The following is a 27,334-nucleotide window of genomic DNA, read 5'->3' on the forward strand; positions in this document are numbered from 1 at the left end:
AATCTTCAAAAAGGTTATGGATGGGAAAAAAACTATTAGGAAATACTTGGTTCTCAGGCCAAAAGTGTACATCTGGTTGGTCATTTCAAGCCCGAGAAGTGCCGTTTCCGGTGATCTGGGGGGTATCAAAACCAGAAATTTTCTTGTACGCTACGCGCCAACCGATGGTGGCGCTCCGCTTAGATAGTAATTCGCGCCCCCCGGGTTAGAAAATCCTGGATACGCGCCTGCATGTAGCACCTGCACTGGACTATTTACAATGCCGGGATATCATATCTCCACCACACGTCGACTGCCACAGTTGCTGTATCGTTTTTAAAAGTACTGGAATGACCCTTTCGTGCAGCCATCACTCGATTCACCTCCCATCTGTTTCTTCTCTTGTTATATTGGTAGTTAGGTGCTTCAATTTCGTGGGGCGTTGCCGAGGCCATGAAAAGTCTTCGCGGAGCCAAATGTGTATTTCTGGGATTCTGTAAAAACGAAAACATGAACATTGTCCTCGATCGAACGAACCAAACATATTTTACAAATGAAGAAATCCTTCATGAATTAGGTGCACAGTCTTACCTTACAAGCGCGGACCCAGCGGGGTACACCCATCCCATTTCAACCCCACTCGAAAATTCTCAAACGTTGCAATTACCACGACATTGGGTTAAGACCTAATTATGTAACTAATTTGTGGTATAATTACGAAAAAAGTTTTAATTTCTTGGGGGGGGGGGGGACTTCACATCCTCCTACAAGGGGGTCGGCTTCAGCGACCCCAGGGAAACACCCCTCCTGTTTAAAATCCTAGATCTGCCCCTTAGTTGTGGCTGTCTTTCTCAGACAATCTGTATCCACAGAATAACTTTTTATACCATTTGCATCTCGATTAACGCTTCCGGCTTACATAAGAGTGTTTGTAAGAAGTTCTTCAACTTACGTGAAAAGGGTTTCTTCTCCTCCAACCAAAATTTAAATCCTTGTTTCGCGTGTTGGTTATACATGTTAAATTTCCAAGATCTTTTCGGTTGGGTTCCGAGATGAGAGGCTGAATAGACGTATGGAGAGTCTGATAATGTTATCTTAGGCTTTCTATTCGTAACTGTAGAATAAAAAAGGAACATTGTAAATCATTTTGATGAACCGAAATGAAATAAAAGTAGTCAGCTTCTTTGAACAATTGCCTTTGATGATAATTAGGGGTAGTAATAGGGTTATTTGTCATAATGTTCAGTAGGCAAATTGACAGAGCCATTTCTTAGAAAAAGAAGTCTACAGTCAGTGTGGAATATCCACAGAGAATAAACATTGAAGGGCTGAGAAGGGTAATCGAATGCGTTGGCATGGATCTCTGACTAGATACAAACAAATAAACTTCAAAAAAACGAACAAGCTGCTTCTCTTTACTGCAAAAAAAAAAAGCCAGTGTAGTTATAAATGTGTAAAAGTTGGACCGACTGGTGCATATGTTTCGACTCGGGACCTTCGGAGACAGAGTACAAAGGTAGTCCGAAGAAGATACTACTGGGAACCGAAATATCATTCCCCCCCCTCTAAGTTCTCACATTTAGCTACAAATTGTTCTTGAAGTATACTATTTTGATTGTAAATAATTGTTAATCAGTTTACCATATGACGTGTATCCTTTGGCTCCGGCTGCTTGCATGGGGATTTGTATCGTGTACGCCCTCAGTTTTGGATCAGGGCGCGGATCGCTAGACTGTTTGATGACTCCGGTACTATGTCCGGCGTAGAGCGGTGGTAGCTTTATAAGAAAAATGAATGTTATATGGAAATATAAATTGCCTATGACAACGGTCTCTAAGGCTGTAAATATGAACAATTATTCAACATTAAAAAGGAATGCATATACTGAGAAAATTATGTAGGGCATAAGTCGCGAAAACATGTTCCCATAATTTGGGCTGAAACCATTTTCAAACGATTCAGTTGCTAAGTCGTTTTCTTTTACAGAATATGGCTAAAAATAATTCTCGTTAAAATATTCTAATAATTTATAAGAACGTTGAACCCAATCATAAAAATTTGTAACGAGAATTTCACCCAACAAATTGCCATGAAATAGGAATTAAATGAGCCCAGTTTTGCTTGTTATTGGTCATAGCTCAATTGTGAGGAACCACCTACTGACTACAGAAGAAAGGAAAATGTAATATGAAAACAAAAGCTTTTATCGAAGCCAAAATAGAGAGCTTTGCTTCCCCCCCCCCCCCCCCATCACTTCGTTTGAACTGCCCTGTCCCGATTAACAAATTGGTTTCATAAACTGTTGTTTTAATACTACTTCATGATCACTTATTATTGACGCTGTTCCTCCCAAGGATGTTTTCTCCCTACCCCTTCCCCATCCCATATCAAAACAAATCAAGAGACCCGGTCTAAATATTAATTAAGAATGTCAATCAGCTGTGCCTTGTGTGATTTTAATTTTCCAAAATCATTTATCAAATTGGACATTCCTATACATACCTGATTGAGCTGTTTTGCGTAGTTTGTCTGGGGAATGCTTACACCGGGAACATCAACACCCTGTACAATCCATCTCGGTATGTTGCCGTATGCGATTCTGCAAAATACAAAGAATACTTGGAATTATTATATAAAATTTACTATATTGGCCCTATATAATGCAGGCACAGGTGATTGAAATAATCGATCCAGAAAATTCTCAAAAGTTACAGAAGTTTCCATGAGTCGAGAAAAGTAAGGTTGTCACTTGCCAGATGTGTAATATATGTGAAATGGACGAATGATTCCAGTTTCACTTGCCCTTTATAGAAAACAAAAGAATGAGCAACACATGAAAATAGAAAAACAACAACAGCTTGACGAAAAACAAACATAGGTGAATTAATGAATGTGCGGTGTATATAGGCATGCTGGGCAGACATATATGGTCCTACATAGAAAGAAATAATTCTGTGTAGGCTACAAATATGATATAACTGGTAATTTTTCCAGGAGTCAAAGATATTGAGAAGAAGGTGGAATGGTGGGGTGGGGGTGGGGTGTGGATTTTCCATGACAACGTGAGTGTTATAGTCGAATTCCACTGACTTGAATTGTAAATTGTTGGGAAAAAAATTAACATTTCCCAGAGTTCAAAGGAGTTGGTAACCGGGTAACGTGGATCGAACGACACCACGCCCATGATAATTGATCTTACATGACACTGACAAAAACATATCGATGTTTCAAGGTATTGATGATAATAAGTTTCATGAAAACATTTGACCTCGACGGTTTTATCAGCGTCGGTTTTCCCGACTGTCTTTTCTGTTACGTTCAGGGTTAGAATATTGGACTCACATGACAGAGTCTCTCCTATTTATCAACAACCTGCCTGACAGAAGAGGCTACCGTCTTATCTGCTCTACAAAATTGTTGATCTATACAGTTTGCTTAGATTCATCAAACACACTCTGCATCTTCACAATGTTATGAAAAGGAATCAATAGTGAACGGCACACAAAAGACTATAAAACTTAACAACGGGAATCGATAACACGTACAAGACGTTAATCACATAATTGTGCATGGAAACTCTGGGTGATATACCACCAGTCAATGGGTTCTATGGGGTGGCATTAACAGCCATGGAAACTTGAATGATTCTTGTTTGTTAGGCTATAGGCCTACGATAACATGCGTGCCCTTGAAAGCTACTCCAAGATGCTAAGAGAAGTGCTAAGTATCGCCGATAGCAAAATTATACGCTGCAACACACGCATTTTGGTGCTTCCAAGAACTCACTTTTTGATAGTTTTAGTCCTTTGAACAATTACAGATAAGGAAACCAATCCCCCACCCACTTCTCTCTCTATTATGTTGTAGCTTTAAAATTTTGTTCATGTTTTTATTTCTAATATTTTATTTGTATCTATATATACGGGTCGTCCTTTATACGTGGACAAACAACCTTTAGAAACAGTTTTTTTGTTGTTAGTTTGAATAAAGTTTCAATACGACGAGATACTTCTATCTTCCACAAAGTGTCTGGGCGACACAATTGTCAGAATCGAAAGAAAAATTTAAATATTAGAGATATCTCAATAACATAATTTTAATAACCCGATTGAAACTTGTGACTCAGATGAACTGCGTATATTGACTGTCGGTGTGTCATCATCATCGTCATCATCATTATTATTATTACTATCATTATTCTTATGATATTTCGGACATATATAGTTGCCAGCGACCCACCGAAACTATCTTGAGACCCACGTTTTGGAACCAGTATACTCTAAGCGAGTGTGTTAATTTCATTTTATTACAAATATATATACCCCAGTTTGTGAGGATTTCCACAGAAATCGAAATAAAGTATTTCGCATTACGTCAGAAAATGTCACAATAAACTACAGTTAGCACTTTTAGTTGATAACAATACCAAATTAACTTCCCTGTCTACTTTGGCATGTTAATTATTATAGAGAAGTACTAATTACATGTCCTTCCTGGATCGACATGTAGAACCAGTGACAAAGTGTATAAATATTTATATAATCTGGAACACTAACAGACTATTTCGAAATCAACTACTTACCCTCCCCCCCCCCCCAAAAAAAAAGAAAAGAAAGAAGAAACAGTGATTCTTAGGGATATTCAAATCTTCAAGATGAAAGAAGACAATCAGTCTGCTAAATTCAATAATCATGTAAAATGTTGCAGGTATCTCCAAGTTAATTTAAATGGTGTGTGTTTTACTCAAATATAGAACCCACCGAAGATAGAACCGACCAAGCAGACAAAGAACACAGTATAGTGTGGTTTTAGGCTTTACTGCAGGGAATTTGTGTCCGTTGTATCAGAATTTAGAGTGACCATTTAAATTTGTATGTATGCATGTATGTATGCATGTATGAATTTTAGATCCTCCTGCAAGCAGGAACTCGCGAAAAAGCCATATTGGCTTATCAAAGCCGCAAGCTGACCGAAGTCAGTCTCTTAGATTCATATTTAACGTCCATGATTATGAATTGTCAACAACTCTGTATAACTGGACGATATACATTAATCTTGGAGTAACTCGAATTCGAGACTTTATGATTGAAAGGCAACGTCGTTAACCACTGAGCTAATTTCTTAAAAGCTAATTTCTAAGAGCTAAAAAAGAGCTAATTTCTAAAAGCTAAAAAAGAGCTAATTTCTAAAAATAAAAGGCTGTCAAGCGTAAAATTAGTTATAAAATTTCCGCGGCTCATATTTGAACCATGTATAAAACATTAAGCATGTTGTGAGGTGGTGATTTTAGCTCTTGGATTCTCAAAATGTGACCATCATTTCACTTCAGTGGTTATATATTTAACAAGTATGTAGCAAAATAGCGGTTCGCGTTTGGTATAATGCATCAGCCCCGCCTGACTTTCCGAAAACATCCACGGCAGTTTCGTTAACTTAACAAACCTAGCAAATCTCATAGCAGCATATATGTTTATGAAGGGCAGCAAATAATAGTTTTTTTCACAAAGTTTAGCATATATATATCCCTCCTCCCGATAGGCTTGTTATTGTAATTTCCATCTCCCAACAGAATAGTACGCACCTTTTCACAAAGATTGTACATCGGGGGCCTAAGTTGGTTTTTCCATTAACTTAATTAGGCCTTTAGACAGAAACTGCAGTGTTGTTTTCGCGAAATATTTATTACTTTCAGTACTTGATTTATTCAATATATTTGTTCAATAGACTAAATTATATAAAATATAAGAAATAACATTAGTGACCGATGTATAGTAACATTATTATTATTCTTTTCCGATGCATTAAATTTGGTCTAAGTTTGACAACCTGAATGGATACAAAACCACACGTTACATATATGTGCAAGTCACTTTGGTGTTATGCATGGTTTCTAAACGATTAATGAAATAATCATAACCCTATACCATTAAGTCTGACTTTACTACAGTGAGGTCGAGAAACATCAAACCGAACACAAGAATAACGATGTTGTAGGTAGACAGTTACAGACCTAAGCTTGGTTTGATGTGAGGGAGGAGGGGGGGGGGGTGGGATATACTCCACATCATCGAATCATGCGTCACGTTGCGGTCCCGGGATAGCGTTACGAAAACATTAAAACAAGCGACCAACTCTTCCCAAACAATTTAGAAATCAAACGACGAAGACGGATGTAGGACCACACCAAATTAAGGTAGTCATCAGTTCACGATTGTCACCCGAAGAAGGTTTCGGATAACTGGTAAATATGTAGTAACCAGTCTAAGCAACCGAGCTGAACTTAGATGAACTACATTGCTATTAAAATATAATTCCTACCTTTCGTCGAGTCGTTCCGGGTACGACCCATGGTACCGGACGTCAGGTATGGCCATCCGTGCAGTCATATCGTCAAGTCCGTAGTGATGAGATGATGCTTCCCCGACAACCTCAACCATAGCAAAACACTAGAGCACTCTTCTGTTATTGAGGGTAAAACTATAGTCAAACACTCTAAAGATCCATGTAAGATATGAAACAAATAAAGACAGACAAAAAACAACGATACTAGCTCTAGATATTGGCTTAAGTGGATACTGGTTCTCAAATAGACACAGTACACTCCCTTGAATAACCTACTATTTACCTATGCTGTCTACCTATGCTTGCAGAACCACACGCGATGGTATATACGCACATATCGATTTGCGGGGACAAGAGTTACCGTAGCAACGAGACGCTATACCCTCTGCATGGGGTGCAAGGTTGGAACGTACACAGAGCTTTAACCTTCTGTTCATGCTATTGTCAAGATTCTACCGCCGGAAGACTAGGGTATAAATAAGGGTCACGCACCGTGAAGTATTTTATTGATAATGGATGAAATCACTACAGAGAATTATAATGACTCATACAGTGTTATACGTTATGACATGGCTATCGTTTCTTGTGTGCAAATAAAGGATTTCAGAGTACCAGCACCGAATCGAATATTACAGACCGATCCAGAGTAGTAAAGAAAGCTTTTATTTTAAAGAAAACTTTAAACAGAAGAGAAATAGCATAAAACGAAGATGTAACAACACAAAACATCTCATTGGGTTTGATATACGCGGTCTTAGTTTACTCAAGTTTTTATATTTATTAAGAAGAGAACATCCAATATGAAATAAACAAAACAAATAGAATGTAAAGAAAACAATGTGAGCATGCCGGTGAAATGGTCAAATCCGACATTCCGTTTTTGAGATCGCCCACGAAGCTTATAGCTTGAAGCTTATAGGCCTACACTTTTTTTTTGCCCAAAGCGACTTCGAAGGAAACACGGGAGTGATGTCATAGATGCTCATTGACAACAATTAAGATGTTTTTTCCCCACTCTTTTGTTTGTAAAGCCTATCTAAAACAGTGAAAAGAACAGGAATGTGTAATAACGGGTCATGTATGGCATAGACCTCGAATTAAGTTTGATTTTTTTTGCTGACCGTTGAAACTAGCTTTCAGTCCTGGTTATGAAATTACCCTTTAAACATCTATAGTCCATCAATAAAAGTAGCAGTTTCTCAGATAAAATCACAACACTAAATAAACCTAAAGCCATATATCACCAAGGTTGATAGTGCATTACAACTTAGTCAAGCCGACACGAATGCTGTGTTGTACATATAGAAGAACATAGTTGTATAAGAATTTGGAAAACAATACATTAACATTAACATTAGGTCTGCACCGAGGAGCTGACGTCACCATCAAGTTATCCTTAAAGGAGTATTCCAGAGATTCACCATATGTTTAAACACTGAATAACTTGATAAATCTATAGCGTTACAGGAGAATCATTGATAGAAAGTTAGTTCTGCTGGGAGCCCAAACATATCCTTACTCTTGTAAAATTTGCAAACATATTTGTATTCCTCTTTTTTGTAAGTTTATATACTTGTTTTGACTGAATTTATAACACAAATATTAAGAAATACGTATAACTTTCACTGTTACTGGTATCTTCAGGATGGATACAGATGCAATACACTCTTAATTGCTAACACAAGGCAAAGACACAAAATATGTTTTATTTTTTGAATTTTATTTCTGCCGAGTCATGTGAGATATACTTGTATGTTTATATATATATATATATATAATATAGATATATATATATATATATATAAATAAATATATATATATATATATAAATACGTACTGAAAATAAACTTAATGTAATTAAATTTGAAAATTGGCAATATAATTAAATTGTGTGTCTATATACACGTATATATGTGTATGTATGTATATATATATATATATATTTACATACATACACACAGACACACAATTTAATTATATTGCCAATTTTCAAATTTAATTCCATTAAGGTTATTTTCAGTATCATTATATATACAGTATACATTCTGACAACTCAATTTTTTCAATTACTTATTTACCCTTTGAAAAAAAGTAAACCAATTTGTGCGTGGTGCACCCAGTCTGTTAATTCTGACCTGTATTGTAACAAAGCCCTTGAGAATCTTTTATTTACATACAAATATGCTTATATTTCCTCTTCGCCCAAAGTATAATTACTGAGTGTAATCAATTAATTTTTAAGGTATTTAAAGACTTAATTAGAGTTTACTAGAAATATTGTTTTACTGTTTGTATATTGAAAAAAATAAACACGGACATTTTACACGCAAAACTGTAAAACAGTAAAAGGAAATGTTTTTCCTATAAATACCGATACCAAATTTATTTACTGTTGTTCATAGAGTATAAAAGCAAGACATTACGAGGGCAGCCACTCATACCAACATCTTTACTGATAGATCTGCTTATGATGCGTAGCTCTGTTAAACAGTTCAGTAAAACCTTTTGAACTGAATGTGAAGCATAGCTTTATATTCCTTCACATATATTCACTGCAGTACTATGGAAGCCTATAATGACACCTGCTTGAAATTTTTCGTGACTCTTTTAAATTATTCATTCCTTTATCGATGTTAGAGCTGTACATTATGAAATTTCCTCAACTGATGAGACATGAAATACCATTCCACAAAAATGAAAAATTATGGTAGGGAAATAAAAAGAAGAAACAATGGAAATAAAGAATAAAAATAAGGTTCTTGGATCCTCAGCAGATGAGACATGAAATAACATTCCACAAAAATGAAAAATTATGGTATGGAAACAAAAAGAAGAAACAATGGAAATAAAGAATAAAAAAAAAAAGATTCTTGGATCCTCAACAGATGAGACATGAAATAACATTCCACAAAAATGAAAAATTATGGTAGGGAAACAAAAAGAAGAAACAATGGAAATAAAGAATAAAAATAAGATTCTTGGTAGTCAATGATTTGCCTATGTGAAGATCATGAATAGCAGAAAATTCCATCTAAATGATTGCAATGGCCAGGATATGTAAGGAATATCAAGGCAAACATGATGCGGAGGCTATTCATTCAAATATGCATATCACATTTCCTTCTCAATTGTTTTAAGCCACTGAAACATGAGTAATACAACATTAACGATAAACACGAGTTAAAATTAATCAGAATGAAAAACCATTTATTAATTTAATACTTTGCTCATTATTGGCCACACATAAAAATTAAGTCAAACTCATCCGATCTTCCCGATAATGTAAGAATATAATATTTACTATCGATACATTATAAAATACTTTGACCAACAAACATTTCCAATTATCCCTCTTTGTTCATTTCCAGGGAATATTAATGAGGTATGTAAGTATGGTTTTACAGAAACATTCATGAAGACTAAACAATTTATAAATATGTGTGTCATCTGCCGATAATTGCAATTAAAACTTTAATGGAATCACTGAATTTGAAAGACCAAAAACAAAGAGCAAAAATTCAAAGTATAAAGCAATGCACTTATCAAGTATTCCTTTCTTTTCTGTAAAACTTTGTAAAACTTAATTATATATTACACCCAAGAAATTCTTTCAACCAACTTAAGAAAACTTATGAAAATGTTTCGTAAAATACAAAATGAGCCATAAACTGTCTTGAAAGAAGGAAATAAAGAAACAGTAAAGATGGTTAAAAGTTACTCATACATATATGAAACACGTACATAGGTGTTACTAAAATACACACATATTTCCAACGTACCTACATCAGACGCACCCACGCATACATACACACATACATACATAGCATTCAATTAAAGACAGTGCATCTATCATTACACAATTAAACCTCTCAAACATGAAAATGTAAGTAATATCCCATGGCCTACATTAAACATTTAACAGCTTTATTTTAACTATGATAGGTTTGACATTTAATGGATAAGATTGCAATCCAAAGAAACCGCAAAGATTCTATTTTTGTAAAACAAATAAACAAAGTCAGGGAAGCAGAAGAGATCCCTTCCATTAGCGCTACTGGTCATCAAATAGATGAAAACTAGCCTCAGAGTAATATCTTTGTCAGTGCAGAAGGCAAGTAAAATGCTATTTCATATTCTGTATATGCTGATGAAACATAAAACCTCTGTTAATCATAGCTGTCCCTACAGCGATATGGACATGATATAAACATGGAAAACATTCGGAATAAAAGGAAACATAAAAATACAGAAAATGTGAGAATATCTGGCAACAGAAGTAATTTATTAGAAGACTTTTTAAACTTTTGATTTTGCCTTCCATGATAAAGATAAATAAACCAAACATCCAGCTAGGTTTATATGAAAGGCTAGACTGTGCCACCGATTACATCAATTTTAACATTCATGAATCATTGAACGACTCTCAAACAATCTAAGAGATAAAGGACGGTACAACCACGTGGATTGAAAGTCGTTACCTGTGTTTCCCAAGAAATACAAACATTTGTGTCCCATAAATTGAATGTATCTTTGCAAGCCTGTGCAGTCTAAGCTTAATTTCATTATTCCTGTTGCTATTTTTAGTGGACTTGACTGACAGCTGTTTTTTTAACTTTTTCTTTCAGCTACCTTATCATGTCAGTCATGATTGAGTATAGTTACTCCAATATTGTACCAAATTAAATGCAACATGCCTCTTTTTATTTAAAACAAGTTTTTTTTGAGTGGTGATGGTTGAATTATGCTCTTCAAACAAAATATGAGCCTCAGATGATGAGCCTCAGACTGTCAATGGGTAAAATATTGCTAATATTTTTCACATACTTTATGACAGAAAGGTAAGTCTTGAAGAAGATTCTGATACACTAATACACAACTACTACACAATGAAAGTGGATCTTTATCAATACCAAAAGAGACGTGACATTTATGCCCTAATTTTAACTTTTAAATCTCTAACTCTGTCATTTGGTAACCTTCTGTTGGACTGTGGCTAATCTTGCTTGTGTCAATGAAGGAGTGAGTCATTTATACTAACCTAATACAACACTGGCAATAGAATAAATACCACAAACGACAAAACCTGACTAGATAATTCAAAGTTCTAAACATATCAGATATCTCTGTAGTTTCTTTGCAATACTTCAGCTTTCAATGCCAAATGACATTAAAAAAACAACCATGATTTATTAACGTAATACCTTTCTATGGAACCACAGACGATATTATAAAAAAAATTACTGAGTAATGTGCAAAGGAAAACCTTATAGAATAGTTGGTGGAGAAATGAAAACATAAAACCAAACCCTGATCTTGTTTGTACTCAAAAGTAACAATGATTCTTTCAAGAAGCGAGAATTTTACGTACACAATTCCACAGAAAGACAAACCGATGATACAACGTAATGCTAGGTATTTAAGTCTTCCTGGTCATCAGTTACACTGGTCAGGGGTCTGCGGCCATCAGATTCCTGTCAGAAATCAAAGATATATGTATATTTATGTTTCAGTACAGAAACTTAAAATATAGTCAATGCTGTAAAGTAGCAAATGTAGCACCATCACATACCTGAAATACTTAAGTTTTATATTAAAAAGTCCATAATTGTAGTAAATATTATTTTGAGTAATCCTCACAGGGTTTGTTAAAACTGGGCAACAAGAAGCTGCATTACAACTTTTTATGGTAATATTTACTGCAAGCAAAAGGTACAGATATTTTATCAACTGTAGAGCTTGCCCGACATGTTTTCACAGCTTGAAGACAATCTCAGATTACTGTTAGCTATGCTAACTAAGTTCATCCTCAGAAACATGTAGGTGAAGTACAAGTTTAGTATTGTTATCTTTTTGAAAAAATTAACTTTTCATTCAAGTGAAGTTCTTCCACAAGGTTCCATGAATGTCTTTAACAGTCACAAAGAATCACTAAGTTTGGCAACAAAAAAAACAAAAAAAAATGATGGTCTGTAACATAGCCAAATTGACTTTTGGTTTAAAATCATCCTTGAAGAGCCTAGGCTTCCTACACTGTCATAACCATAATGGATACTTCAAAATGTCCAGTGATGAAACACTGACCAATGACAAAAGAGTATCAAGAGAAACCTATAATATATTAAACATCCTTCCCTGATTAAGACCCACCATAAGGTCAGGGTTTCTCAAATAATTTTCTAAAGGGCCAGAGAGGAAACTTGATTGGAGGAAATGGCTAGAGAGAACATAAACCTCATTATAACCTAGTGAGTAATGTGCATGATAGGCCAGTAGGGCAATGAAGCAGCATAAGGCCCCATTGGTCTGCGTGCCCCATTAGCGCAGGCTTGTGGACCAAATTGGATTTGGTCCCCAAGACATCAATTGAAAAACCCTGCTGTAGGTGTTCCACAGGAATTTCTAGAGACTCCTCATGCTGCCTATAATCACATTAACTTTGACATTTGAAGAGATGTAAGATTGTTGTAAATGATAAAGACACCATGCCCACTCTGATGGTAGATTTGATGTTTCTCCATTGCCAGCAATGTCTGAACAAAGAGCTGTTAGAACAAACAAATTAATGAGAAATGAATGAATAAAATAAATAACAGAGAATTCTTACTTCCAACTCTAGCTTCTTATCTCTGTCTTGAATACAGATCACCAGAGCAGCGAATATCGTAATCAGAAGACTAACGAAATGTAATAATGTGACAAGTCCGTTCATACTCAAGCGCAAGAGGACGTTATTGTAGAGGAGGCAGTTGCCTTCGGCTCCAGAAACAGTTTGATGAAGGATGCAACAGGCATCTATGACTAATCCAAAGAGAAGAGGCGATGGTATCTGACCTGTAGGGTAGTACGAAGGACAACAAAGAAAAAGCCATGAAAAACATCAGAAATACAAGGCTAAAGTTGATTTTACAGTATGCTTGACTTCACTGATATGTTTGTCTTGATTAACAGATCAGTGACTGACAACCTTTAAGAAACAATTTGGTGTTTTCTGAGTGAACAAACACTTTCTCATCAATAAAAGCATAAAGTCAGGACCTCCTACTTAAAAATTTATCTAGCAGGACAACTAAAATCTAAAGTTTGAAAAAAAGGATAAGGTGAAGAAGCCTTGACAAACAAAACAATCAATTGTAATGCTAAAATACTCTAATCACTGCTTCATGTTTCCTATATACCGTTGTAATGAAGAACAGTTTATATACCTACAGCTGCCTTGTTACTTCTTTCTATCTCCATGTTTCAGCAAGAAACAAGATTTGATTCCACTTCAAAAGTCATACTAAGTATCATAATACAAAAGTGATGACCATTGTCAAACTGGAACACAAAACACATTTTTGGGCTCACTTACATTTTCTGAAGTGGGTTAAGTACAACATCTCATCTCCCTACATGTTACATGTAGGGAGATGACATAATGACTAATGAAAGAAGAAATTTAAGGTACTATGTAATGTATTCTGATTAATCTTCTCTGTTTTACTATATAACAACCTCTATCTCTCACCAAAGAGCTTGCCCATGACATTCCCGATGGTCAATGTAAGAGACCTATCCTCATCAGTGACACATCTGTGGAGCAAAGTATTTGTAGATATTGTAAACAAAAGTTAAATCAGAAATTCATCCTTCTCTCTCTGTCTCTTCTTTTAACTCATCTTAACATTTGACAAAGAATTCAAGTGACCTTTGGGTGAGACACCCCTTTTCAAGGAATTCCATTTTATAATCAAAAGAAAATAAGTTTCCGGCTCTGCCAACCCAGAGGATAAGTTACCTAGCGTTGCTTTGCAAAAAATATGCAATGGCAACAAACATGTATATATCTATATATATACCTATATACATATATCTATATTTATATATATATATATATATATATATATATATATATATATATATATATATTTAAATATACATACTGCAGATTTTTTAGACTAAAACCTCTACGATTGGTATTATATATATATAAAAAAAGAGATAAGAAATTTAAATTGTTGTGATTCGATATGTTTACTCCAATAAATTCACTCTACAATATACGATCTACCCTGCCTGGGTTTCTATCATCGTTGATCACTAATGTGACATGGACAGTTAGTAGCGTTAAATCTTACCTCAGCGTCAGCATTAAACCAGGCACTGTCATGAGGGTAAGACAGGACGACCACACAAGACCAAACAAGAAGTACATTATAAATTGTGTTTTACAGAACGGCCTGCATTCCCCTGAGCGGGCTGTCCCTCCTTCATCATCCAATGAGTCACCACCAGGAATACATGCACAGCTACTGTAGCTTTGCTAGGAGAGACAGGTAAGTCAAAATGTAGTTTAGTATTTAGAAGTTCAGACTGAGGTATAAAAGGCATCTATCAGCTTGTCTCTAAGTTGCACATTTAGTGCGAAGATCCAAAGTGTTAAGGAGCATCTTACCAACGACTGCAGTTTTTTTCCTGGGGTAGAACTGAAGCACAACTCAATGGAAACACACAGATGCAGTGCACATATACCAACGATACTATAATTTCTGTTAAACACTATTAAATGTATCTCAATGTTAATATAATAGGATCTGTAGAAGAGCAAAGATAAATGTTGGCTACGTCAGGATCTAATCCTGGGGTCACTGGTTTTGGATCCTGTTACAAGCAATCAAATTTCTTTCCTTGTTTCCGAATTTGTTTATAATTCCACAGATTTACTGAAGTGAAAAAGACATCTAGTACATACAGAAAGTGTTTGATATGTTATATGTGTGTATGTATTATATACAATGTATATTCAGAATATAATTTAGTACAAATGTTTCGCGTCACAATTTTGCTTTACAATTCTCACAATGTATAGCATCATATCACGGCTTGCTCAAGTTGGCAATTGAATTGTACTTGCCCGGTTATCTGAAGTATGTGTGACGTTGTGACTTGCAAGTCTGACTTTTATAATTTTCAATGTTTTTTTGTATCATCACAAATTTTACAACAATTCTTTGCACTTGAATGGCAAATTGTCCAAACTGCATTTCATATTTTGCAGTGCATTACCGAACATACTATTCCCTATACACCAAATTCAGTGTAAAATGCAACGATTACATATCATAACAATGCAGACTGTACGTAGATAACGACACCAACTATCACTGATGGATATATCGGTACAAAGTACATAGAAAATGACAGTTCAGTTTAATCATAGTAGGATCAAAACATCTACAGTAAGATACACTTAATTTCAAATTTAATGGCTTTGAATTCATGTCGGTTGCAACATGAAACATTATCATTATCATTGTCAAACATTAGATCAAAGCACACACATTGATTTCAACGTAGCTATCAAACACTATAGTCTTGCTTTGCTACATTAAGACATGCGACTTGCAGAGCCTAACATAAAGATATCCACTCATGAAATCTGGTATAACTGAAAAACATTAACCTCCCCCCCCCAAATAAAAGGGGTTGGTGAAATCAGTAGCAATGAATGATTTTGCTAATAGGGAAGAATTGAAAGAAACAGATACCGTTCCATCTGGTTGCGTTGTATTCTCTGTACAACCGGCGAAGCAGGGCGATACGTAGGTCAGGCCATCTTCACCGCAGACAGGCTGGTAGCTATCCAATGCACAATGACAGTCAGAGTTGCAAGATACATTGACTCCTGGGAATGCTGGTGCTCCACCACCACTGTTGATTAAAGCAGAGTAATATAGTGGTTACAGTATCATCTTGACTCACTAAGAGCATCGATGAGCAAGTAGGAACAACTTCAAATTTCATTTTCTCAGCTGTCCTTTCTGAATGTTACCTGCTTTTTACACTGCATTTCCAAGTAGCTAGCAACATAGCAAATATTGCAGTATGCACTGACTAACCTCTATGTATGGAATGCAACCAGTTTACTTACTCTGTTAATCATTATGAGTAGCATAGACATAAAGAGTAAGTGTCACTCTACCGAGGTCGTTCTTGTCATATTTACAGGCCTTGCAGAGCCGACCATTACTATACAGACTGACCACATAACAATACTCATATTAGCAAGACTTTACATACCATCTATGTTACTAGCAATTTAGTAACTAACAGGCAGATTACATTGTGAGAGAAGCTTACATATACAATGTGAAAATCTGTTCACATTGAAGACAAACTAGCAGGTACTTTATTGAAACTATTGAGTAACAAAAACAGTTGAAGTACAACCTTGAAAAAGTGAAACATTTCAGGGCTCATGAACTCAGACAACCAAAAGCCATGATGACATTTCAAACCACACAGACAACACTGGGATGTTGTCTTTCCTGAAAAAAACAATTGATAGCAAGTACCTTGAACATGTATATTACCTGGTTCACTGACATCTTGCTAAAATGTATAAATCAAATTAAGTCTTGATAGTGGAGTTTCCAAAGCTTAACCTGAGGGCAAAACCTCAACAGGGACTATCCTCAAAACTGTGCTATGTTGGTTACAGTGATACCTCAAAACTTCTATGTTAGTTACAGTGATACCTCAAATCTGTGCATGCTACATTGGTTACAGTAAATTAATACCTCAAAACTGTGCATTGCTGGTTACAGTGATACCTCAAAACTGTGCTATGCTGGTTACAGAGATACATCAAAACTGTGATATGTTGGTTACAGTGATACCTTAAAACTGTGCTATGTTGGTTACAGTGATAACTCAAACTATGCTATGTTGGTTATAGTGATACCTCAAAACTGCTATGTTGGTTACAGTGATACCTCAAAACTGTGCTATTCTGGTTTTAGTGATATCTCAAATCTGTGATATGTTGGTTTCACTGATACCTCAAAACTGGTGGATAGTGGTTTTGATCAATCAACTAAAAACACCAGAGTTAAATTCATACCTATATTCAAACCATATATGGTAATAACTGGTATAGTTATACGGCTGTGTTACTGTTGCCTTTATTCAAACACACAAGTGATCATACCTGGTATAGTTATATGGCTCTGTCACTCCAGCCACGTCTCCAGTCGCACATCCCAACATCATAGATACCGGGTCGAAACAGAATGCCAGAGCAGTGAAGAAGACGAGCAGCCATGCCATCCTCTTTCTGGTCTGACCGAATCGCTTGATGCAGTAACCACCAACCATTGTTCCAAAAATACCGCTGGGGACTACCAACAAACCTGAGAATATGTTCCAAGTTAAAAATTGTATTCATATTATTATTAATAAAAGAACAAGACAAAATTCATGTGTTCTTTACAGAGTGCAATTTGCTGCTAATTTTACGCCAGATACCTCTTCATGAGACATGTTTTTTTTTTTCTTCTGTAAAAGAAAGGTAAAATATTTTGATATGGTTATGTTTTGTAGGGCTCAGTGACAGATATTAGCAATCCAACATAAACAGCTACTTTTTAAGTGTCAGATGTACTGGTTACTTGCCATGCAAATATAATTAAGAATTGCTCACACCTTGCAGGAGAGACAGAACCAGAGAGGAGATAATGAAACCTATTTGTCTTGATGTTGATGCAAACAAACTATGATTTTCCAGTAGTCCCAGAGAGACGAAGTTAACTGCCTCGGCTAGTCAAGTTTCAAAACATTTGTAAACATATTCTTTTAGGCAAATGAAATGCCAGACTTTTTCAAGACTAAAACACGTCTTACAGTTAACGATGAGGCCAACACTGTAATGATGATCTAATGTTAGGGCTTTCCTATAGTTAGTTTGTATCTACACTTCTTAGAAACCCTGTGTAAGCCATGTCATAGGTGAAGAAGTGTTCAAAATAGGATTTCCGTCACTTTTCCAGACTAAAACCTCTATATACGAGGACTTTCAAGACCAAGGCAAGAGGTCTTTTCGATTTCCTTAAATTTCTCATAAAGAAAACCATGTAAACAGCAAAAGATTTGAAATGTTAAGATCTGTTTGGTCGGTGCCTTTCAATCATAAGGTCCCGAGTTTGAGTCACTCCAAGATTAATGGTATGTCGTCCAGTTACAGAGTTGTTGACAATTGGCAATTCATAATCATGGACGTTAAATATGAACCTAAGAGACTGACTTCGGTCAGCTTGCGGCTTTGATAAGCCAATGATGGCTTCTTCGCAAGTTCCTGCTGGCAGGAGGATCTAAAATACATGCATGCAAACATTTGTCCTTTCAAGTAATTTAATACTTAATATGGAAAGTGTCTGGTTGACGAAAAATGTTGAAGATCGAATCAACTTTATTTAAAGACTCACTTAACAGTTAAACTACATTTGGGAAAAATTTATGAGGATTTCATAGTTTGGTATATATATATTGTAATTGCATTTGGAGTAAAACACTGTGAGAATTGGCCAAACTGTTAACTTGATGGCACGTGGAGCATGTGTATCAGACATGTGATGACGGAGAGAGAGAGAAAAAGTAGATTACCCAAGAGAAGTGAGGTGAAGCGAGCTTCTAATCCAAACTGAAACTCCATGTACTGAGCACTGAACAGCTGGACCCCGGCAAAGGATGCTAAATGAAGGAAGCCAACGATGTACAGAGCCATCACAGGGATGTTGGTGCAAATCCGGAATATTGATTTCACCATCGCTGAAAGGAAGAAAATACCCCAAACAAAATGTGTGATGTCTTTATAGATCAAAGATCAAATTCAGGTAAGAGTCCACAAATTACAAGGGACAAGTAGAAGCGGCACAGAACAAAAAATAGGTCTTCTGATTGTGATACATATAAAGGACACCCAAACACTGGGTCGTCCAATACATCAGAATACTGAGATGTTAAGCAAACGATCAACAGGAAGTCAACTGGAAAATGATAAAGCATTTTGGAAGAAAAAAAATTAGGGGCCAGATTCAATCCATAATAGTTGTAGTAACCTATTTCTTTGCTCATGATTCCAAATTTGTATATCTTCAAACAGAAAAGAATAATTAACCAACTGGTAGCAGGGGGAGGGGGGGGGGGGGGAAGAGGTCAAGATTGGGGAGCACTGGAGTTTCCAGTATCTAATATATGACACAAACTCTTTTCGGCTGAACTTCTGCTGCTGCTGAGGCACACATTTTCCTGTCAATCACACAAAAACTGGGGTGTGTCACCTGTCCTTGAATCAAGACCTAGCATGGAGGACCATAGTTTTCTGACTTTTTTGCAATCACAAAGCATTTATCATGGAAATAATGTCAACTGTAACACAACACCCGGTACCCATCATCCCAGACATGGGTCTCAAAAACATTGGTAACACTTTGGTTATTATTCCAGGACCGACTATACTTAACGCTTAAATGTTACTCACTGTATACAAATTCCTTGACACCAGATTTGAGGATCTCAATTTTCTCCGTTTCCTGGGGCGACGAGACGTCTGCATCTTCATTCACCACTTGTGTCGATGTATTTTGAGGCTGTTCTTCTTCCTGTCCCTCAGATCCACTTTTGGGAAGAATTTTAGGAAAAAAGAAAAACAGTGGGGAAAGAATAAGGAGGAAGAGACCCACAATGAGGTAACCCAACCACCAGGCCCCCAGCCAATTGGGGTCACTGGGGTCTTTTGGGTAGCCTGGCTGATTTACTAGGGTTGGGTAAGCTGGAACTGAGAGACAACCAGCAGCAAGGAAGTAGCCCAGCACACTGCCGATGCTGTATGATGCAAGCAATACACCTGGGAAGAAAAACAAAATTGATACATTCAATTCAGATAATGAAACGATACATCAGGGAAATAATAATTACTTGACACTTTATAAACACATTTCCCCGCAAGATCAATCCTTTAACACCATAATCACTACCAAACATCCTGCATATAATCACCAAGTGTGTTAGTGTCCCCCCAACAGAAAGAAAGGACAACCAACTTAAAGCCAGTATGGAAAATTCCAAGCATATATTCATCATAAGATCTCTTGTCAAATTCAACATTGTCAGTTGAAAAATCTGTGGCAATTCTGATAGCTATTAAAATTAGTTTTCCAATCCTTGAAACTTTCGATTAAATTCCAGATTTATGGTTGAAAGGTGACCTGTTTCATTCTACCCCTCCTTAATGTCCCTTTGAAAGGAATCCCCGCTTCCTACCCAGGCAGTTAACACTGTTAATAATCAACAACTCACCTGCATAGACAGATGTTGACTGCTTATCCACACTATCATCTATATAAGGAATGGCTAAGGCTATCACAGGACTGCTGAAACTAGCTAAGAATGTCCCAACGTACATCCAAGCAAACTGATTCATGAGTGCACCAGATTGTTTGCCATCCGAAAAAAACTCCTCTTCCGTGTATTCATCGGGATGGCACATATAGTCTTCTGTACTACTATCGTTCTCTCCCTTGGGTGGATGCAGGACAAACCCTGGAGCAGGGTACAAGAAATGCGGCAAGCTAGTGACGATCATTGCTGTCCCAGCAATAAACTGTAAGCAACCTATCACTCTCGGCCGGTGACGTGACTGACCAAAATGGGTTATAAACACAACGGTCGTTAGGGCCATCACATCGTAGAATGTAGCTAGAGTGCCCGCTTGAGTGTTAGAAAGTTGGAACCGTTTCTCTATTGTGCTGATAACACCTCCCTGGTATCCACCAGGGGCTGAGCTCATCACCAGGGCAAGAGCAGTTAGTAAGGAAAAGGTAGCTGGATGATGGAATCTCTGCTTCAAAGTTTTTCTCGGCCCAACCACTTTTGGTTCTGGTATGGGTTCCTCCAAAGGTTGGTAGGGATTACTTGAGCTGAACCCCGGCATTATGAATATTCTACAAGGTCACTGTCTTATGAAATATTGTGATGATGCTCTCTTGGGGGAGTTTCAAATACCTGTCAACACAAATATATATAAATTATTATATCTCAAAGCTGCTACAACCTCCAAAATTCATCACAGGGCAAGGTTTTAGGGCCATACAAAGACAAAAAATGATATGACCAAAAGGACAGGATCCATTTATCACTAAAAATATCCTTTTTAAGGTTGGATAAGTCTGTGATCAGGTTGACTGAAATGTATAGCGACAGGGTCAAATTGATTGATTTGTCATTGATGGTTTACTTGTGATTATTGAACTGAATTTAGTACCTGTCTGGCCGACATAATTGCCTTAATAACACAAATCATAGCAAAGCAAATAAACAACATTGGGGTGTCACAATTGAGAGGCAGTGGCATAATGCGAAAATTTGGGCCAGGAGGGGTAAATAATTGATCTGTGATTAGATGTTTCCCAGATCTTACATCGAAGTTTGCCACAAAGTTTATTGCCTTGGTCAGTCGTCTTGGTTAATTTAGAGGGAGTAAGCTGAGATTAAAGATTAGTGGCTTGTTGTCTGGCACAACAAAGCGGAGAGGGGGGGGGGATCCTTCAAGAAAAGATCATGAATAGACATCAGCCTTCGATATGTTAAAGTCTGAAAGTAGTTTAATGTTAATGAAATCATATGCTTGAATGGTCAAACACCAAGGGATTACAATAATTGACGAGTTTAGGTTTGTTTACCAGAATATCGTCACAGCAGTCATCAGAAGAGCTTTTAAAAATACATTACCGAGTTTGGTGTGGAATAAAGGGTAGCCATTAATAAGAAAAATAACCACAAAAGTCAGAGATATGTTTCTCATACTCTGACTTAATGGAGTCCTGAGCAAATGCGTTTTGATTCTAATGCACTGGGAAAATATAATTGAGCATTGAAAACACATTAGGTGAGAACTCTCAAAATATAAATAGCCAAGGGGTGTCGCTGGGTTCGCAGTACAAAGAAGTATTGTTCAAACTATTTCGTAGCTCCAACGATACATACCAAGAGAGGGATACCAATTATACCACAATGTAAGATCACAAACATTCAGTTTGAGGAGTTACAAAATTAATGTTAAGACACAGTCACTATAGTCCCATTCCTAATAAGAAACATTATTACAAGAGAATGTAAGGTTGGAACAAACCGGTATATATCCCTAAAGACAGAGTTATCAAATATCACTGTCTAAAATACTAGTTTCCGAACAGCTATAACAGGGGATGCATAATATACACTTCACAAGTAGAGTAAGATTTCCAGTAATATTATTATTGTAGAGATCCAAAAGTATAATAAGGTAATCCGATTATGAATAACAGTACAGTACTTTGTAATAAAAGTAAAATGCAAAGTAATGAAGTGATGTGCAGTATAAGAACAAAATGTAAAGTAAGTGTATCACAAAGAGGAAGCTGGAGGAACTCTGAGGAGAAAGCTTCCCTGCATCAATTTATACTTGCCAGCAAACAAAGCTTAAGATAATCCCTGACCACACAAAACAGCCAACAAAAGAAGCACCATTGGGAAAAAACTAAAGTAGTGATTCTCATCAGCTGAACCTGAACTCTATCCCCAAGACCAGATAAACAGGAAGGACATACCCTATTGTGTTGATAGTTTATGTCAGCTAAATGAAGATGACCAGAAGAAAATAAAAGAGTGGTCTGTATCTATGTGATACAGTACACTTGATGTTTAGACACAGTCGGTTCCATACCAACGTTAATAGTTAAGTACAAGAGTACGTAATATTGGAACAAATTGGTATAAAGAGCATTCCTCTCAAGTTTCCCTTCATCTATGCTAAATTACTTTATAGGCTGTACAATGTAAATTACTTTATATGCTGTACAATGTACATACTGTAAGAACACTGTTACTGCAGCTATTGACACTAACTTATGACAAAGGGAAAAGTATTTCTCTATAGATACTGTCAGAAAGAACTATTTTACATAGCTGAGCATATAACAACACATATTACTTTTAATCTGAAAATTTCGAGAAATTTAAGTTATGATGCTTCAGATTTTCAACATTAATTAGGTGATCAAGAAGATACTTACAGTGGAAAATGAAATCATCATTTAGCAGTTTGGTCTCATTTTCTTAAAGCTTGCTTCAAGCAACCAATCCAAGCTACAAACTAATTCTGATCATCCTTCCAATTCCTGAATACATACCAACACAGATTTTAAATGAAGAAGGTACCTACCTACCTTACTTCAGTTTATGTCATTGCTGTATATGTCACTGATGTAGTACGTTAACTAGTACCAGCAAAAGTGAAAATTAAAACTACTTGAGAATAGATTTCTCTCTTCAAATACTTGTATATCTACCATCAATTCTTACAATCTGTCTTGTGACTATTGACTCAGGCAGAAGTACCTCCTGCCCTTAAAGAAACTTGTTGAATAATGAATATTTGAACGGAAGCATGACACTTCGCCCAACAACCATTTCGCCCAACCAGCCTGGTCATTTTGCCCAACCGGCCTGGTCATTTCCCCCAACCAGCCTGGTCATTTCGCCCAACCAGCCTGGTCATTTTGCCCAACCAGCCTGGTCATTTCGCCCAACCAGCCTGGTCATTTCGCCCAACCTTGATTGAATATGATCCTTCAAAAGGAAACGTTCGGGAATTGTTAACGTTACAGGATACGAACCGAATATTAAGGAAACTTGAGGATCGATCAGTGTGTTAGGGGTTAGGTTTGGTAGTAAATATTCGAATATTAAGGAATATTAAGGAAACTTGAAATCCTCCATTTGTATAACTTTAGTAAGGAAACGTTCAGGAATTTTTAGTCAGTATGATTGATCAGTGTTTTAGGGGTTAGGTTTGATAGGTTTTTATGAAGACCGATTCCCCTGTGTTTGCATAATAATATAACTTCCAATGTATGCGTAAACGCCTAAAGTAGTGTAATATTCCCATTATACCCGAACTAACTGCTCAGACTTCTATCCTCACGGACCTCACTTTTTATTTACCTATTACGAAGAAACCTAACCCAAAATAAATCAAATTGAAATAGTGGAATAGAAAAAGTAATATTATTCTGACTGAATATTAGTAAAAATAAGGTTGGGCGAAATGACCAACACTGTTGGGCGAAATGACCAGGCTGGTTGGGCGAAATGGCAGTTGGGCGAAATGGTTGTTGGGCGAAGTGACTAGAAAGCATTTAAAGCAACATGTTCACGACTCTGGCTATATGTCTTTCTTAAATCACACATTGAAGGAAGTTGATGTATACACAAAATTGTACAGTACTTATAAAGCACACACAAACCAAATGTTTAGCTTCAACAAGTGGTCTATTGTTTAATGCTGAGGTACAGAATCACTTTGGGGTTCAAATAACTTCCTGTTTAGCTGCCAGTTCAGGACACTTTATATAGCCACTTGGCAGGACGATACTATTTAAATCGTAAATATTTCTCTAAATTGATCCATAAATTGTGAAATACATTTGACCAACGTATTCCTATATTTTCAGTGTGTGTGTGTGTGGGGGGGGGGGGTGGGAGGACTTGTACATTCAGTACATATTCATGTATGTAATTCCTGTTGTAACATGAAATTAAATGAAAAGGTGAGAGCTTTTTCCAAACCTGATCTTCGAGGCCAATCAGAAAGGTGCTCTGGTTTTAATGAATCAAATGGTCATCACTTTAAATTTAAGCATGTAGCCTTAGTGCTTATTCAACCCACCATTTGGTTATAAAAGAATTGTAACACTAACTGCTTATTAACCTAATCAATGATTGGATTTTTAAGGATAGCACTAAATATTACTTATTTAACCCATCGTCTAGTAAGTTAGCACTGTCAAAATGCCTACTTTAACTGATTGTTGAGGAAAAAGAGTATTGCAGTAGATGTTATTTACTGAATGTCAGGAAACATGAGTCAGTCAGTATCCTTTGAAATCTTTCATATAACAGGGTATTTGGGTTTGTCAATGATCTGAGATGGGGAAAAAAACCAAAATCTTATGAGACTCCAATTAAACAATCAATTTCAAGAAATTAAAATATGTTTAACATTAGCTAGGCTTCTTTTTAGCATTTTTGACACTCCTGCAGACATTTATATTTCAATATGAGAAACATTCCTCATGAAAGCCAACAAGTTTTTTTTTTAAAAATATACTAACCGTAATGACTGCTTGATCGTTCATGATATTAAACACTATGCTACATAAGCTACATTGTGTATGTTCACTTTCTACTAGATTGGGTGAAATGTTAAATGTAAATACTTTCCTCAGTGGTTTAATTCCTATTAGCTGCTCACTGAATGTGATCAGGTTCATTAGGAGGAACACCATCCTTATTTTATTCAATGATCAAACAATTATCGAAAACCTCAAAATAAAAGTGAGCTACAGTAACACATGATGAAAGTGAATATGCATTAGGTCTGCCAGCAATTCTCTCATTACAAACATATGTGGGAGAGTGGCAGATGTGTGGGAGGGAGGGAGGGGGTGTGGTATGGATGGATGAGGATAAGGGGATTGGCACACTTTTCTGAAGGCTATTGTTAGGTCTATGTGAAGCTACAGGGGATATTCCAAATGAATTGTTAATGTTGGGGTGCACCTATGGTTTGTATTGCTAGCTACTTTGTGGAAATGATTAGCCCACACTGCTTGGCTCTCTTGCGATCTTGCCTTACTGCAGTCACTAAGGGTAATGTGACTTACTGTTGGATAGGCACTAAAGGATACAACCGGGCCTCAACCCCCATCAATCCTGTGGAATGGGACAATTTTGAAGGTTTTCAAAAAACTGGGAATTTGTGGGAGGGGATACATCATGCACATGGTGATTCTGATCAAGGTGATCATGCTCTTGCCCTCCTAAGGACATGAATGCCAAGAAATTCGGCTGGGACTTGTTCACCAAAGACTCAGACTTTAACTTGAATGTGCTGGACTTGACTACAACACTGATGGCTCCTAACTTAGGATCTATAACATACAGGACATGAAGTAAGTTAGCCTAGCATAAGCAATAACAAATGCCTTGCAGGTTGCTGAGCACCAATAGATATCATAGTTACTAAGTTAAAGCTTAAAGTTAGGTTAATTAAAGACAAGTTAATGATCTGAGTTAGAATAGAGGCCTATATATCCGTAGTCATTCTCTCAAGTTTGGCAAGGTAGATAATACTGATACTGAGTGATAGGAGGTAAGTAGATACTCAAACGTTATAAAGACACTAAGCCATGCACAGAAAGGCTATACAGGCCTACATACCTTGTAAACATACTACGCCTCGCAAAGCCTAAGTTAGGTTATATCCTGGCTAGGGCCCTAACTAAGTTAGGCCTGCCCCTGACCCCACCACCCCTCATTTGCAGATGACTGCTGATCATATTATCACACAGTTAGGCTAATTACTCCTTACTTCTTTCCCTGGATATAAGTAACGCAGCCGTCGTTCACTCATCTGGTGAAAATGACAATCGGCTTCAATCACACTGCGCAAGTACTGCTATACTTCTATTACTACTAATACTATTACTACTACTAGTAGCATAGGCGGCGAATACTTTGAAAACAACACTTGACCACTCATGATTTGGCGAACAGCACATAATCACGGGTTAAGGCTTACCGGGTGCTAACAATGCTTGTGATTGCTGGTTTTGATAGTCTATCATGAAAAGAAAACCAGTACATATCTGTGGCAAAAACCACAACAAGGCACAATCAAGATTAATAGCTGCATCGTGTATGGTTGTAGGCCCTACTGTAGGTCATTGACAAATATTGACTCCTAATCCCACACAATCCGATGTTTTACCAGTTCGCAATGCTTGGAACGGGTTGGTTAATCTTCAAAGAGCATTACGCTATGCAAAGCTTGGAAGACTCCTGAATTGAAGACGAGTACAATTTCGCATCAGTGTCTCTGGATGAACAACTAACTGAGGAAGTTTCACGCCCAGCACAATAGCTGGAAACTTGTTAATAACATTGAATATTACACGTATATGGTAGGCCATACGAGAGATAATTGCTGATTTAATGTCCCTACGAATTAAAATTATTACCTATGCTGCATGTCATAAAATATCGATTACTCCTTTTTCTACATTTGCATGGGCGATATATTTACCAAAACGCGCCGCTTCCAGAGCTAGCTTCGTCCCCAAGCCCCAGCGATCTGGGCGTTGCAATACATTTCGCT

The 27,334-nt window shown here is 36.7% G+C and overlaps 2 protein-coding genes and 1 long non-coding RNA gene across 5 annotated transcripts; 1 reads left to right on the top strand and 2 right to left on the bottom strand.

Moving 5' to 3' along the window:
- Positions 1-230: 230 nt before the first annotated feature.
- On the bottom strand, positions 231-6,592 carry LOC139971565 (uncharacterized). Its single transcript, XM_071978154.1, has 5 exons — positions 6,298-6,592; positions 2,482-2,578; positions 1,621-1,756; positions 932-1,093; positions 231-473 (listed from the first exon to the last, which is right to left on the bottom strand). Exons 1-5 carry the CDS (start codon positions 6,414-6,416, stop codon positions 406-408), a joined length of 582 nt encoding a protein of 193 aa, XP_071834255.1. The 5' UTR covers positions 6,417-6,592; the 3' UTR covers positions 231-405.
- A 200-nt stretch (positions 6,593-6,792) lies between these two features.
- Positions 6,793-9,829, top strand: LOC139971567 (uncharacterized). Its single transcript, XR_011794423.1, has 2 exons — positions 6,793-9,076; positions 9,188-9,829. It is a non-coding gene; the product is annotated as an uncharacterized lncRNA (long non-coding RNA).
- On the bottom strand, positions 9,507-27,032 carry LOC139971560 (solute carrier organic anion transporter family member 3A1-like). Of its 3 annotated transcripts, none has more exons than XM_071978142.1 (10): positions 26,759-27,032; positions 20,437-21,141; positions 19,619-19,984; positions 18,742-18,906; positions 17,291-17,492; positions 15,849-16,011; positions 14,439-14,623; positions 13,829-13,893; positions 12,926-13,152; positions 9,507-11,792 (listed from the first exon to the last, which is right to left on the bottom strand). In XM_071978142.1, the coding sequence occupies exons 2-10, from the start codon at positions 21,068-21,070 to the stop codon at positions 11,730-11,732; spliced, it is 2,070 nt and encodes a 689-aa protein (XP_071834243.1). In that variant the 5' UTR covers positions 21,071-21,141; positions 26,759-27,032; the 3' UTR covers positions 9,507-11,729. The 3 variants fall into 3 exon arrangements, with proteins under 3 accessions (XP_071834243.1, XP_071834242.1, XP_071834245.1); XM_071978141.1 differs by lacking the exon at positions 26,759-27,032 and adding an exon at positions 26,549-26,704; XM_071978144.1 differs by lacking the exon at positions 26,759-27,032 and adding an exon at positions 23,190-23,338.
- Positions 27,033-27,334: the final 302 nt, after the last annotated feature.

Source organism: Apostichopus japonicus, chromosome 8 (genome assembly GCF_037975245.1).
Source record: "Apostichopus japonicus isolate 1M-3 chromosome 8, ASM3797524v1, whole genome shotgun sequence".
Classification (NCBI taxonomy): Eukaryota; Metazoa; Echinodermata; class Holothuroidea; order Aspidochirotida; family Stichopodidae; genus Apostichopus; species Apostichopus japonicus.

Coding starts and splice junctions, on each gene's coding strand:
- LOC139971565 (XM_071978154.1), bottom strand. CDS start 6,416: ATGGTTGAGGTTGTCGGGGAAGCATCATCTCATCACTACGGACTTGAC. Junction 2,579..6,297: donor CCGGAACGACTCGACGAAAG/GTAGGAATTATA, acceptor TGTATTTTGCAG/AATCGCATACGGCAACATAC. Junction 1,094..1,620: donor CAAAGGATACACGTCATATG/GTAAACTGATTA, acceptor TTTATTCTACAG/TTACGAATAGAAAGCCTAAG.
- LOC139971560 (XM_071978142.1), bottom strand. CDS start 21,070: ATGCCGGGGTTCAGCTCAAGTAATCCCTACCAACCTTTGGAGGAACCC. Junction 17,493..18,741: donor CTTCACCTCACTTCTCTTGG/GTAATCTACTTT, acceptor ACATATTCTCAG/GTTTGTTGGTAGTCCCCAGC. Junction 13,894..14,438: donor GGTTTAATGCTGACGCTGAG/GTAAGATTTAAC, acceptor TTTGCTCCACAG/ATGTGTCACTGATGAGGATA.